Source organism: Acinonyx jubatus, chromosome D4 (genome assembly GCF_027475565.1).
Source record: "Acinonyx jubatus isolate Ajub_Pintada_27869175 chromosome D4, VMU_Ajub_asm_v1.0, whole genome shotgun sequence".
In the NCBI taxonomy this organism is placed as follows: domain Eukaryota; kingdom Metazoa; phylum Chordata; class Mammalia; order Carnivora; family Felidae; genus Acinonyx; species Acinonyx jubatus.
This window is the reverse complement of record NC_069391.1, coordinates 7,962,516-7,977,111: the sequence shown is the minus strand read 5'-3', so window position 1 is coordinate 7,977,111 and position 14,596 is coordinate 7,962,516. Positions and strand designations below refer to the sequence as shown.

The window sequence follows — 14,596 nt, the reverse complement described above, 5'->3', positions numbered from 1 at the left end:
TGAGATGGGCCATCCTCTGTCTCTGAGCCTAGGGTGCCTCTGGCCTCTTCTTCCTCCCGGCTGAGAGAGCCAGAGGGCTTCCTAGTTGTCCCGCCGTCGTGGTTAGGCCTAGACCACGCAGCCCACCTCCCCTCCCACCCTGCCTGCTTCCTGGCTCAGGCTTAGCTTCTTAGGCCAGGCCTAGGGTCCTGCTGGGTGCTGGTTGATAGATTTCCTCCTCCTAGTGGCCTTCTGGGAAAGAGACGGCTCCCGCCTGGGGCCCCCTAGGGACAGAGGATGGCTGGAGACAATTAAAGCCTTTAACTTTTTAAAAAAAGAAATGGCAAACGTTTGCCTCTTGATTTCTAGTTCCCTCAGCACATAAATAGGGGCCTACAGGGGGTACCAGAACTGGATTGTGTAGGAGCCCACGCTGGGCTGTCTGAAATGAGAACACTGGACTGATGTCCGTCGGCCGCAGACCTCCCCACAAGAGCCCTTGTTACAGATGAGGGAGCCGTGGCTGGCTGAAAGCCATTGGATGCGCCCCTTAGTCCCACAGCCAGTCACGTGGCAGGTGCAGGATTTGAACCCAGAGCTGTGCCCTCCCCACCCGTTGTAGGTTTCCCACCCCTTCGCCCAGCACTCATTTCATGGTCTAATTTATTGGTGGTGAGTATACAGGGGGTGGGTCCAGGCCAGACAGTTGGGCCACTCCCCATCTAATGCCTGCCTGCCTTGGGGGTCTCCGTGTGACAGTTGCAGGGAGGAGCTAGGCTCCCCCGTTCCCAGGCTGGGCACCCCTAGGCTTCTCGTTTCCTTGCCAGAGTAGTGCCAGTCCAGGTGTGGAGGCCGCTGGGAGCAGGTCCGGGTGGCTCTGAGCTGGCCTAGGTGAGTCTGTTTCTCCCCTCCCACCCAGCCCAGGTCGCCAAGTGCTGGATCCGGGTTAAAAATGACAGGGACTTGGTTTCTACAACAGTGTGGACTTATAGGGCAGTGGTCTGTCTCTCCGTGGTCCTGGGCGGCCGTACTCCAGGCCCACTGGGTTTGAAGGTTCGGTGGGGTGGGGGGACCCCAAGGTGTTCCAAGCTGGTGCCCCCTCTGGCAGCAGGCCTCTGAGAGGGAGGCAGGAGGGGTGGGTGCAGAGGGCATGGTCCATCCTTGGTCGAGTGCAGCGGTTGGGGTCCCGGGATAAGTTCACGGCCAGTGGTTCCCAGCTGGTGGCTGCTCAGTCTCTCTTGCTGGGCGAGGGCTGGCTCGGTGGCCCCCAGGTCTCCAGGCGGGGCACTACGCCATGCTGCTGGTGGAGCAGGGGGTGCTCTGGGTGCTCCCGATGCTGTGGTTGGTGCTACTGCTTTCTGAGGAGGCCGGGGCGGCCACCGCCACCACGGGCTCCCGCTTGCCGGGGGGACCTGGGGGCAGGGGCGGAGGTCAGGGCCCCGGCCGGGGCTCCCCGCTCCCCCAGAGGCTTCCCCGGGCTCCCCCAGGTGATGGTGGTAGAGGGGTCCTGAGCACTCATGGCGGGGGCCTGGGATACTCACGCGTGTGCGAGTAGATGTACCAGAGTGCAGCGGTGAGCAGGGCCCCGATAAGGAAGGCGCCAAAGGTGATGCCCAGCACGGCGGGCAGGACGAGGCCTTTGTCTATGCGCGCAAGGGAAGGGTGGCCGCAATCAGCACTGTGGCCTCCTCCCTGGCCCCCTACCCTGTTGTGCGGCCAGGAGCACAGATTTGGGGAGGTGGGGAGGTCAGCCCCAGCTCTGCCACTGACTCTGACTTCTCTGAACCTCAGTCTCCTCATCTAGCAAATGGATTCATCATACTCATGCCTGGCACTAAGCCATGGTTGTTCTGACCGTTCACCCAGAGGGCCCAGCCAGGCCTTTGGTCCATGCCTCTGCCTTCCAGGGCTGATGGAGATGCGTTTTTAGGGAGAACAGATGGTATAATCTGAGCCAAGAGTGAGTGAGGCCTGGGAGTGCAGAGCCTGCCCCACCCTACTGTGGGACCTTGGGTCAATCCCTGCGCCTCTCTGAGCCCAGTACTACGGTCGTGATGGGCCAGGGCACTCTGTTCTTGGGTTTTCCCAAGCCTCGTTCCATCGACACTCTGGCCTCCTGTGTGACTATGGGCCTCCTCTTGGACCTTTAAGCTCCCACCTATGCAGTGGGGTAATTAGGCCTGCTCTCTTGGTATGGGCTGGGGTTGGGGGCTCCATCCTGGCCCAGGTGGGGTGGCAAGGAAGCAGGTGCCCCGCCCCCCCCCCCCCGACCTCTGTCCCCAGTGTCAGTGACCTCCTCTGCCTGGTGGGGGCCTGGGCCCAAAGGGAATTAATAAGGAGCCTGGAGCGTGCTGGGCTGAAGGAGCATCCTCCACATGGTGGGGCCAGCCCCATCCCAATGTGCCTTCTGCCTCATTTGATTCTAGGACCCCCCACCACACACACACACACCCAGCAAGGTCAGCTAGCAACCATGGACATTTGGAAGATCTAAATGCCTGGGATCTGGTCCACAGGGTAGTCAAGAGCAAAGACTTTCTATCTAGCAGATGCGGCGTGGATCCTACTCTAGGCTTCTGGGGACCCTTCTGCCCTCCTCCCAGGGCTGCTCTTTCTGGGGTCCTCTCTGCATGTCTGTGTCATACCCCTCTGGGCCATCCAGCAGGCCCTACTCTGGCCTCAGCCCCCGGAACCCTAGAGGGACTCACCAGGCAGGCCAGGGCTGACGATGTTCAGACGCATAGAAATAGTCCTGTGGACTTCCTGGAGGAGGAAGAGAGAGTGGTGAATGAATGGCGCAGTCTGCAGGAGGCAGCTTCAGGGCTTGTTCCCTGGCTCTGTGATCCTGGCCTGTCACAACGCACCCTGGGGCCTTGGCTGTGGATCCCATCCCACCACTTTCTAGCTGGGAGCCTTTGGGTAAGTCCTGGGAGATCTGTACTGAGGGAGGGTGGATGGCCCTTTGCTGCTACTGGGATGTTCCCTGGGAGGCTCCTGACTCCCATGAGGATTGTGGGGTCACTCTGGCCTGCATCTGTGACACTTGTCAACACCTGGGAGAAATGAGCCAGGTCAGCCCAGAGGCCCATGCCCACTGAGTCTAGGGTGGAGAGGCCCACTCAGGAGTGGCTCAGAGGCTTTCCTAGCTTCATACAACCAGAGAGGTTTCTAATCCTGGAGATCCTTCTGTGTGCCAGGGCCTGGGGGTGTGTGTGTCCAGAGCTGTGTGCCTGAGAACGGGGATCCCCACTGGACGGTGAAAGAGAAAATCAGAATTTTGGGTCCTTTATCTTAACCCCTCTTTGCTGAGATTTGTTTAATGTAGTGGCATTGGTGACTGTACCACATGGAAAGAGGGCTAAGTCTGGGTGGGTAGATTGATGGATGACCGGGTGGGGTTGTAGGAGGCTGCTGTCTGGCTGGGATGGTGGAAGGACTATGGATGAATGACTGGGTGGGATGATGAGAAGTGTCAATTGATGAATGGATGGCTAGGTGGGATGGTGGAAGGCAGGATGGATGAACATAGATGGGTGCTGGAAGCATGCATGGATGGAAGAAAGGAAGAATGAGTGGTTGTTGGAAGGATGGATGGTGGAAAGATGAAGGGAAGAAAAATGGCCAAAGAAAGGAAGGATGGATAGGTGGAAGAAAGAAAGGAAAGATGGGAGGACAGATGGTGGGTGGATGAATTGGTGGAAGGGCAAATGGATGGATGGATGGATGGAATGATGGCTGATGGAAGGAGGGCCAGACAGAAGGGTGGATGGTAGAAGGATGAGTAGATGGAAGGATTGATGGATAGATGGAAAAAAGGAGAGATGGATAGAAGAAAGGAACGATGGATGGATGGAAGGAAGGATGGATGGGGGCAGCAGCAAATCCTACTAATGTCCGAGATACAGCAAAGCCATCAGACGGCAGCAGGGTGGCACAAAGAGTACCCTTGGTAGCCAGAAGCCACACGCCAATCTGGTTCTGCCCCTTGCCAGCTGCTCCCATAACATGGGCTGTCACAGCCCTTCCTGGAAATCCCAGGCCCGAAGCCACCCTTGAAGCTGAGCTTGGCTCAGGCTCCACTCACCAGGGACCAAGTCCTCGGGCGCAGGGTTATGGTGCAGCTGAGGGTGCCAGTCGTGGGTGTGGGCACCATGTAGCCACGGAGGAGGAAGCTGAAGCGCATGTCACCACCAGGGCCCGGGGACAGCAGGCTTACACAGCTGCCCTTGGCTACCTGGCTCTGGATGAGCTCCACGGTGTCCGCGTCAGGCCCCAAATCCAGTTGGCAGCTGTCCAGCTGGAGCATGAGCTCAGGGATCGATGGGGACATGCTCACCTGCAGGGGGAGGTGAGAGTGATGAGGCATGGTCAGTTACTCACCCTTGCTCTCGTGGAATAAGCTAGATTCGTTCTGGAGCTCCACCCCAGCGATAAGGACAGCCCTGGGTCTGCCTGGAGCAAACGAGGAGGAGAAGACCTTCCACCCAGTGTCTCCCCCTCCCCCACGCACCGTGCTGGCTGCCTCCTCGCACACCTTCTCTGTACTAATGGTGGAAAGGAAGGTTCTAAGGATCCCGGGAGTGGGCAGGCGGAGAGGTCAAGGCCAGTACCTGCACAAAGCCTTGTTGCCCCAGCTCGATGGTGTTGGAGGCCTGGAGGAAGTGCGGGCTGAGATACAGGCCCAGCTGGAAGGAGAGGCCCTCCATGTTGATGCAGTGCACCTTTTTCTGTGGGAGACAGGAGCGGGGGATGGTCAGTCTGGGAGGCACCCAGCTTAGGAAGGTAAGGAAGGGGTGCGGGTGGGGGTGGGAGTAGGAGCCATGGTCCCAAGTTGCTGCCTGACCCTGATTGTCCCCTTTAAAAAAACAAAAAACAAAGCTGATATTTATCAAGAACTTGCCCTGTGCCAGGCCTGTGTGAATGGTTTTCCATGTGTCTGCTCGGTGACTGTTCACAGGCACCCCCGTGGCGGGGATCCTTTCTTACGCCCCTGTTTACAGACATACCTTCTGGGCCCAGAAAGCTTAGTGGATTTGCACAAGGCCACACAGCCAGTATGTACTAGAATCCTCCGACCGGAGAGGCTGAGAATGTAACCCCAAACAGTACTGGGGGAGACTGAGGTACACTCAAGATAACATGGCTTGCCAGGATCAGGGCCTGAGTTTTCTGAAGCCTGCTCCCTCCCAGGCCAGGAAGGGGCACCAGGACCCTGAACCAGATGGGTTAGCATGGTAACCATCCATCTCACCCGTTGCGGTGATGAACTTGACAAGAGGTTGATGACCACCTGCAGGAAAAGAGCCAAGGTCAGAGCCACAAAGTACCCCAGAGGGTACTTTCCCACCCAAACCACCCATTTAATGGATGGGAAGACTGAGGCAACTGATGGCTAAGTTTGTCTTCTACTGAGCACCACACCACACTCTCCCAAAGGCCCTTCAACCTGGAAGGTCAAGGAGGCACCAGCTAAGCTGGCCCAGATACCTTTCCTGCCCATCCTAGTTCTTACCTCATTACTGACCACATTGTCTGTCACTTCCGTGCCACAGCTGGAGTAGGTGCTGCGCAGGACAAACTGTTCATCTCTGTCCTCAGCCTGGCAGCTGGGGTCCCAGAAGGTCAGGCTTGTGATGGTGCACCTCAGAGTCTGGGCCAGGATTGGAGTAGGGGGGCACCGTCAGGAGGCATGGGGCTCTGGGGCCTGCCCGTCATACCCCCAGCACCAAGGACTGACATAACCCAAGGCTCCCAAATCAGCTTCTCCCGTCTTCGTTTTTGTTAGATCTTACACCACACCATTTAAGTCTTAAGACTTTTCCTGGGGCTCAGTTAAGCATCTGACTCTTGATTTTGGCTCAGGTCATGATCCCAGGGTTGTGGGATCGAGCCCTGTATCAGGCTCTGTGCTGAGCGTGGAGCCTGCTTGGGACTCTCTCTCCCTCTCTCCCTGCCCCTCCCCTACTCATGCACACATGCACTCTCTCAAAGTAGATAAACATTAAAAAAAAAAAAAAGAACTACACTCACTTTTGTACCTAGCCTTGTCCTAAGTACATCTATGACATCATGAACTTGATTTACTATTTGTTTTTCTTCTAATATATATAGTTCAAATAAATGCAGCACTATTAAAATTTAAAACATTAATTTGAGTTCTACATAAAATCATTGCCCACAGCCCAGGGGCGTGTAATCCCACCAGCATAACCCAGTCTCAGAACCCTAGACTCTTAGACGTGGGGTTGGCAAATTTTTCCTATAAAGGGCCAGATAATAAACAGATTCCGTGGGCCATGTGCTCACTGTTGTAATTACCAAACTTTGACATCGTAGCCTGAAAGCAGCTATAGAAACAGGTGAATGAATGGGCTGTGTGGTAGTAACACTTTATTTGTAGAAACACAGAGGACCACCATTCACCACCTCCTCTCTTAGAAGAACCAATCTTAGAATTTTTCAGTCACACTCGTAGGATCAAAGAATCTCGGAGTCTCAGAGTTGAGTGAGCACCCGAATCCAACTAACTCACATCTACCTCTCCAGAATGCCACTCCTGACTGCTACTGCCCCCCAGATGCCCAGAGCCACCTTAGGAGATAATAGCCCACCAAATAAAAATGACTCTGGGTCAAGCCGCAGTGACCCATAGGCCTGGAATTCAAATTCTGCACGCTGACCACATTTCATAAATCAATGAGAGGGTAGGACGCTCTGTGTTGGGGTAATTCTGTCCAGACCCTTTTCTTTGTATTTTCTTCTACATGGATGCTGTACTCAGAAAATGTGCAGGTGGGTTTTTTTTGTTTTTGTTTTTGTTTTTGTATTTTTAACAAATGGCATCATACTGTCCACCCTGTAGCTTAGTTTGGTAAGTATAAATCATAATATATATTTCTCTATATTTCTAGATCTAGCACATTCTTTTGAATTGTCATGTAACGTTCCAAAGATTGATGGATTACAGTGTACTCATCCAGACCCCTTGGGTTGGGCAGCAGTAATGTCAGCCAGATAGAGGCAGAGGGGGAGAAGAGCGGGGCAGCAGACAGGTGGCGATTCGTATTGCCCCTGAACCCCACAGCCCCCCCCAAATTTCCACATGGACCTAACTACAGATTTAAGTGTCACTGTCAAAATCCCTGAGAACATGGGTGATTTGTCGAGGCCCCGGCAAAGATTTCCTGCCTCAGGCTGGAAGAAATCCCACAGGGGAAGATGGGCAGCTAGGATGGCCCAGTGTTTTTAAATGTCCAAAAACAGGGGCGCCTGGGGGCTCAGGTGATTAAGCTTGATTTTGGCTCAGGTCATGATCTCGGCTCAGGTCGTGATCTCGCGGTTTGTGAGTTTGAGCCCCACATTGGGCTCTGCACTGACGGCACAGAGCCTGCTTGGGATTCTCTTCCCTCTCTCTGCCCCTACCCTGCTTGCACTCTCTCAAAATAAACTAAAAAAAAAAAAAAAAAACCCAAAACTTTAAAATGTCCAAAGACACAAAAATCACTGTAGCCAAAATTTAGAACAAGGTTATTTCAAGTAAGAATAATGGACAAAGCCCCCCCCTCCCCTTTTTAAATGTAAAATGCTTATATAAAAATCATCAAGAAAAATACTGAGCTACCTTGATAAAGCGCTTTAGGTCACATGGAGCCACTCCCATACTACTAATCAAAGAATTAAAAATTGAAACAAGAACACCATGTCCCCACCTCTCGTTGGCAAAGGTTTTTGGAATTTTTAAAATTCTATTTTATTTTTATTATTTAAGGAAGCCCTATGCCCAGCATGGGGCTTCAACTCACGACCCCAAGATCAAGAATCACATGCCTCACCAACAGAGCCAGCCAGGTGCTCTGGCAAAGGTGTTTTTTTTGTTTTTTTGTGGTTTTTTTTGGTTTTTGTTTTTTCCTTAAATCATTGTCTGGAGAGAGAGTCAAAGTGCTCCCCTAAATCAGCAGTGAAAACTAGAATCTTTTGGAAAGTAGGTTGGCAACATGTATCAAAACTTAACAGAATATTCAATCATTTTGACCCAGAAATCTCACTAATGTGGAAATCTATCCCAAGGAAATAATCCTATGTAAAGAATGCACAATATTTTCTGCGCATTTATAACGTTGCACAACTGGAAGCAATCTAAATGTCTGACAAGGGAGGAAGGGTTAATTATGTCGTGTCAATATGATGGAATATGCGCTCATTAAAGTGATATTAAGTACATTCGTCAAAGTTCTAAAAATACATGAAGTGAATATAGCAGGAGACAGACAAGTGCATTGGACAGGATTTCACCGTGTAAGAAATCCACAGAGAACATCTTTGAGAAACACACTAAAATATTGGTAGCCACTGTGTTTGGGCAGGAAGACTGCGATTTTCTTTTCTGGTTTTTCACATAAAAAAAAAAAATCCAGTGTTATTTTTATAGTAAGTGCCTTGTTCTTCAATCTGGTAGAGATTATGTTGTTTAAAATATTCCGTTAAATGACCCCTCAGCTCAACCTGCGTTTAGGATTAATTAATGATGACTAACTACTATCTGCCAACGTTTTGTTTTTGAGAGAGAGAGAGAGAGAGAGAGAGAGACAGAGCATGAGCAGGGGAGGGGCAGAGAGAGAGAGGGAGACACAGAATCCGAAGCAGGCGCCAGGCTCTAAGCTGTCAGCACAGAGCCCGACGCGGGGCTCGAACCCACGAACCACGAGATCGTGACCTGCGCCGAAGTCAGACACTTAGCCCACTGAGCCACCCAGGCGCACAGGACCCCCAAGATTCTTGGCCTAAAGGAACGACCAGCTCTGCTCCCTGGGGCTGGGGGGTGGGGATGCCCTTACCGAGATGAGATCTTTCTTGAGTACCAGAGTCATGACGCCTTCGGAGCACTTGGGCTGGATCAGGGACAGGAGCAGCTCCTGGTTGCAGCTCTCCTTGGGAGGGGTGGTCTGGACAGGTGCCGGAGAGGTCTGCAGCTCACCACCTGCAGGGCAGCAGCGGCCGGCAGGCAGTCAGCGCTCCCTGTGCGCCAGGCACCAAGCGCTTCGGTAACTAGCCGCTCAGTCCTCAGGCGGGGCACAAGGAAGACAGGGGACAGGAAGACAGGGCTCCCCTGGGCTGACGCAGCGGCCCCGTTCACACAGCGGCCAGGGGCACTTTCGCTGTCCCGGGGCCACTGATCCAGGGAGAGGGCGAGGGAAGGGAGGAGGGTGCTCACCGCAGCTGCGGGCCTGCAGCGAGACGACACTGGCCAGCGGGAGCTCCACGAACGATGCCACCACGCTGGCGTTGAGTCTCCGGGCCTCCCCCAGCAGGCCTTGGGGTGTGTCAGGGAGCACGAAGCCGCGGATGTTCTTCTCTGGAAAGATCTTGAAGGAGTATTCCCCAGTGGTCTAACAAGAGAGCAGGGAGCCACAGCCGCAGTCAGGGGGCAGCCCGGCAGGGGCGCCGCAGGCCAGCCAGGGTTATGGCAGGCCTCAGTGCCACCCTCCTTTGCTCCTACGGTTTCCTCTCTGCCTGGACTACCTCCCCTCATCTCCTGGCTGCTGTTTGTCCTTCACATCAGCTTGGGGTTCACTTCTCCAGGAAACTTCCCTGACCCTGTGGGCTGGGGTAGGGGCCTCCCGAAGGGATGATGGAAAGCTTCACGGAGGAGGTGCCCTCTGGGTGAAGGTCTGAAGGAAGAACAGATAGTGCACAGAGGAAGAAGGTGGATGTGTGAAGGCTCAGGGCTGGGGTGCTAATGTGGGGAGTTTGGGCTCCCTCTTTGGAGAGCCCCTGCGAGGCCCGCGCAGGGCTGTCTGGGTCGCGGAACAAGACTCACCCAGATCTGCATGTTGTGGTTGGCGTCGATGAGCCAGGACACATAGGGGGGCCCTTGCAGGATAAGCACAGCGTCCGGATCCCCCGAGGCACAACGCAGTTCCACCTTCACGGTCACTGTCCGGGGCCTACAGGGAGACAGACCCCGGCGTCAGCGCAGGGCAGGAATGCGGGGTTGGGGGGGACCTGATGGAGACTGGCCAGGAGGGGACCAGACCTGGGGTCCGGTGGGCAGCGATTGAGGGCTTTCGCCTGGTCTCTGTAGGTCCGCGGGATGGGCGTGGAAGTGGGTGGGGCTCAGGTCCATAAGGGGCGGGGCCCAGAGATAAGGTGGCAGAAACAATACTCTTACCTAGCCAGGGGTGGGGCTTGATGCGGGCGGGGCCTGGGGCGGGGTCAGGCACGCTTACCTGTCGTCGGTGCCTGGCAGGACCCTCACGATGTGTGCTTCCTTGTGGCCAGGCACACCTTCCAAACGACAGCCCCGGACAGAAGCCGGAGAGAGCGGCTTCCATTCGAGCGTGTGGCCCATGTCCATGAGGGGTTCCAGACTGCAGGAGGACGGTGACTCTGGGGCTGTGGGGACAAGCTCACCTCAGTTCCTCTCTGGAGCAGCCTGGCACCGCTACACAGTAAAAGTGGGGTGGGCAGGGTGGAGCAGCAAGGAAGTGGGGTGCCTGGGAGGACCGGAGTTCAAGTCTCCCCTCCACCACTTACTGCCAGGTGACCTGGGGCAAATCCCCTGGCCCGTTGCCTCATCTGTCAACACAGGGGTAATAAAGGCACGAACCCATGGCTCATGTTAGGGGTGCAGCCCAGCAATGACCAGCGCATCACCTCACTTTCTTCTTTCTTTTTTTTTTTTTTAACTTTCTTCTTTCTTACGGCATTTACCATGACCTGAAATTATGGAATGTATTCATCTGTGGACGTGTTTATTATCATCTCCCCACCACGGTGTTGGCTCCAGGATGGCAGGATCTGGGTCCGTCTGCACAGACTCCCCAGATGCCTAGCATAGGACTGAACACATAGTAGGTGCACAATAAACAATGTAAACGTGCTGCTTTCTAGGTCAAAAATTACTGTCCCCTTAGAGCACTGACTTGCTCTATGTGACCTGGGGCAAATCACATCCCAGTTTGGAGCCTTAGTGTCCACATCTGAGGAACGGGTCAGAGGAATTCACATTTTTTTTCCAGAGCTGAGTCCTGAGTCCAAAGAGGCTGCTGGGGGAAGCTGACCTTGGTCCAGACGGAGGAGGATGCTTTCAGGGTCGTTCAGCTCAGCCACAGATGCGATGGGGCCCTTTGTATCTGCCCAGTTGAGGAGCTGACTCTTGGTGGTGAGGGGTGGCAGCTTTGTGGTGTTGATTCCTGGGTGCCCTTGGAAGATGACCATCTTGGGGTCCTGGGAAGACATGTGGAGGCTCAGAGTGCTGTTCCTGGGCCTGAGCCCCCTCTGTTCCATTCAGGACGTTGGGAGGTAACTTGGGGAGGCAGCCAGTTGGTTAACTGGAGGAGGCAGGGCTGAGAATCCCGAGGCTGATAGATCTGAAGCCCCCTAATTAGCCCCCTACCCAGAGCCAGATCTGTCCCGTCTCCCTCCCATACCTGGGGTGCTGGATGGACACGCATCTGTGTTCATTCACCTGTTCATTCAAACACCACCTCCCCCGCCTTCCATAGTGTTACTCATTCAACCTACCCTTGTGACATTATGTGGCTAGGGTCTGTGAGGCACAGTGTCTGCCTCGCCCACCCCCGCATGGTGCCAGACACATAGTAGGCACTGGGTAACATTAATCCGACTTTGTGCCCGGGCCCTGGGCCCAGCACCGGGGATCCTGACGTGTCAGATTTACCCAGATACCCAGCACATAGCAGGTGCTCCTTGTGCCGAGGGAAGGGAGCAAGGAAGGAAAGAAGAAACAAACGAGTAAATGAATGAATGAATGAGAGACTAAGGAATTGTCCCTGCCCTGGGGGATCTTACCGCCCAGAAGCCAGTCATGCCTCAAGTCATTTGAAACAACGGTAGACGGAGGATGTTATTTAATAGACGCAAGGGAGCAAGACAGGTCTCTGGAGGGACAGGGATGGGAATCTGGAGGCGTCTAGCACCTCACTGCTCTACTGCCCATGCCTCAGGTGAGACCCTGGTGGGCCAGGGGAAGGAAGCAGGGAAGACTTCCTGGAAGAAGTGTTCTGTTGAAGCCAAAAGGATTCAGAGGGGCCCCAGACTCAGGAGTTCCTTTGCATTCCATCTTCAAAGCCAGGCGCATCGCTCTGGAACAATACCACCTTAAGGGCTTCAGGCTAGATACTAAGGGGGACTGCCTGACAGTGGGGGTAGGCAAGACACCACAGAATGGTCCACCTAGAACGGAGCAGGACTTAAACGAGGGAACAAAGTGATGAGCGCCCAGTGAGGATCCCAGCCCCCATGATAGAAGGGCTGGGGCAGTGGTTTAGAGCTGGAGAGGAGGGACCTTTACCCAGTCTGACTCTCAGGGTCATCATCTGTAAAATGGGCATGTAACAGGGATTAAAGGGCAAGGCGTTTGTCAATTGCCTGGTGCTGGGTCAGACCCAGAGGCCCGAGCCCCAAACCCTGCTGCGGCCCCTCTGGTGGAGTCCCTCCACCCGCTCAGGTAGCTGTGGCTGGGACGCCAGCAGCTCCGACAGTGCCCCACCCCCATCCCGAGTATTCTTAGTTCCAGGGAGGAAGGCCAGGCCAGGCCGGAGCCAGCCACTACTGCGACCTTCCTGCCAGGCGGGTGCATTTTCGTGTTCCCTGCGTCACCCAGGGCCCCGCCTGCAGGGCCCAGGAACGGGAAGGGGAAGGGGGGGGGGCGCTGCAAGTCAAGGCGGGGAGGAGGAGTCCTGGCAGGCCTGGCTCTCCACGGGGCCTTGATTTACCCCACAGGGAACAGAGGGAAGTACTACATGGGGCTGTTCGGGCTCTGCCCTCCTGATCGGTGTCCGTGGCTCCCGGGGCTTTCAGGCTGGCCCTCTCCCTCTGGTGCCTGGGGCCAGCCTGGCTGCTTCACCCCACCCCCAACCGCTCTCGTCTCTGGGCCCATCTCCCAGGCAGCCCTGTATCTGGGTCTGTCTGGGTTCCCAGCTCCCCTCCTTCTCCTCTCTCTGTGGTTTCTCTGAGCGTCTGTCTGTCCCTCCCACAACATGCTGCCTCTGCCTAGTTCCATTTTTCTTTCTGTGTCTCTCTCCCCCTTGTTATCTTTGCTGTTCACCCCCACCCCTGCCCTCCGCTTTCTCTGGCGGTAAACAGCAGCTGCTCCCATCTGGGGGCCACCTCCCAGGGCCTTCCAGTAGGGGAGGCAGTGCCCACAGGCCACCCCACCTCCTCCAGCCCTGACCCCCCCCTTGCTGTGGGTCCCAGCCAGTTGACCTCCTCTCTGGCGGGTGTGCCTGACACTTAAAACCTGAGTTTTTAAAACATATTTTTTTTCTCCAGTGTAGGCCATGTCCATGAGAGCAAATGTTGCAAATTCAACAAAGCGTAAAGCACAAATAAATACCTCTCTCAATCCCACTTCCCAGCCGTAACCACTATGAACACGTTGTTAGGTTTCCTTTTCCTTTGTACATAAATGTTTTCAAGCAGATCTTGTAACTTCTTCAAAGACAGTGACCAGATTACTTTACGGGATGTCACTGAATCCAATTCTGCCACCGGACAGAAGGGAAAACAGAGGTGATGCAAGAAGACTGGAGTTGGCCGGGGTTGCCCGTCACCCTGACTCCCACGTCCGGGTTTGGAATCTTTACCCCAGACCCTGCCGCCTTTTGGGCGCTCTCATCAGGGCCCCATGGGATTCGCCAGGCAGGGCCCTGGTGAGTAACGTCAGAATGAAAAGGAGAAGCCGGGCTGCTGGGGCAGGGGAGCCCGGCCCACAGAGACGGACAGCAGGGGCCTCCGCCCAGGTTGGAGGTAACACACTCACGAAGGCCAGGTTGAGTGGGATTCCTGGGGCCTGTAGCCGCAGGAGCACGTTCTTGTTCGCGCTGAGGACCAGGAGCACCTCTCGGGGCCACGTGCCATTTTGCGTGGACTTCTGGATTGTCAGCTCCAGCTCTGACACCTCCTAGGGTGGGGGCAGAAGAGGGATACGCGCAGCAGTCAGGTTTGCTCAGCCTGTAGCAAAGACTCACTGTCAGCTTCCCCTCCCCTCTCCCTGCCCCACTGGGCTGCCCCTGTCTCCCAGCGCCCAGAGCCGCGCCCGGCCTTCGGGAGATGCTCAGGTAATATTTGCTGAGTGAACGAAGGCGATTAGTCTCATCAAATCCAAAGAGATTTTTAAAAAGGCAATAAGCCCGAACTGTATCCAGTAGATCAAAGGTGGTTGTTTCTATTGAGCGCCTGCTGTGTACCAGGCCTGCAAGCATCTGTGTGACTTAGACAGCGCCCTGTGCCCCTTCTCTGCTCCTAGGCAGCAATGTTGAGGCACCTGCCCCTTCCCAGCTTGCGGTGTTCCTGTTTGCCTTACTATCTTGGAGCACTAAAATGCCCGTATTTTTGTGGCTGGAATGCCATCCTTTTGCTAGAAGACGAGGAAGTTGAAATCATTTGTCTTGAGAGGTACCTACTGCATGAAAAGTTTTACTCTCCCGTGGTGCATGCAGTTAGAATGCTTTCGTAACCACAACCGCATCCACAACAACAACGCTTAACACTTACGTGGTGCTTACTACGTGCCAGGACTGTGCTAAGTGTTTTGCATACAGACTTTTCTACTCACAACCTGAAGAGGTAGGCAGCATTGTTCTCACTTAATAGA

At 54.7% G+C, this 14,596-nt stretch overlaps 1 protein-coding gene across 1 annotated transcript in view; it reads right to left on the bottom strand.

The window, feature by feature from the left end:
• Positions 1-625: 625 nt before the first annotated feature.
• The window catches only part of ENG (endoglin), a 30,900-nt gene continuing 16,929 nt past the window's right edge, over positions 626-14,596 (bottom strand). The window contains exons 3-15 of the mRNA XM_027035191.2: positions 13,763-13,903; positions 11,040-11,205; positions 10,206-10,371; positions 9,797-9,923; positions 9,191-9,365; positions 8,814-8,956; positions 5,492-5,629; positions 5,231-5,269; positions 4,590-4,706; positions 4,064-4,315; positions 2,688-2,742; positions 1,521-1,622; positions 626-1,391 (exon numbers count right to left, since the gene is read on the bottom strand). Coding sequence (XP_026890992.1) covers positions 1,267-1,391; positions 1,521-1,622; positions 2,688-2,742; positions 4,064-4,315; positions 4,590-4,706; positions 5,231-5,269; positions 5,492-5,629; positions 8,814-8,956; positions 9,191-9,365; positions 9,797-9,923; positions 10,206-10,371; positions 11,040-11,205; positions 13,763-13,903 — 1,746 coding nt within the window. The 3' untranslated portion in view covers positions 626-1,266. The remainder of the gene's footprint in view (positions 1,392-1,520; positions 1,623-2,687; positions 2,743-4,063; positions 4,316-4,589; positions 4,707-5,230; positions 5,270-5,491; positions 5,630-8,813; positions 8,957-9,190; positions 9,366-9,796; positions 9,924-10,205; positions 10,372-11,039; positions 11,206-13,762; positions 13,904-14,596) is intronic.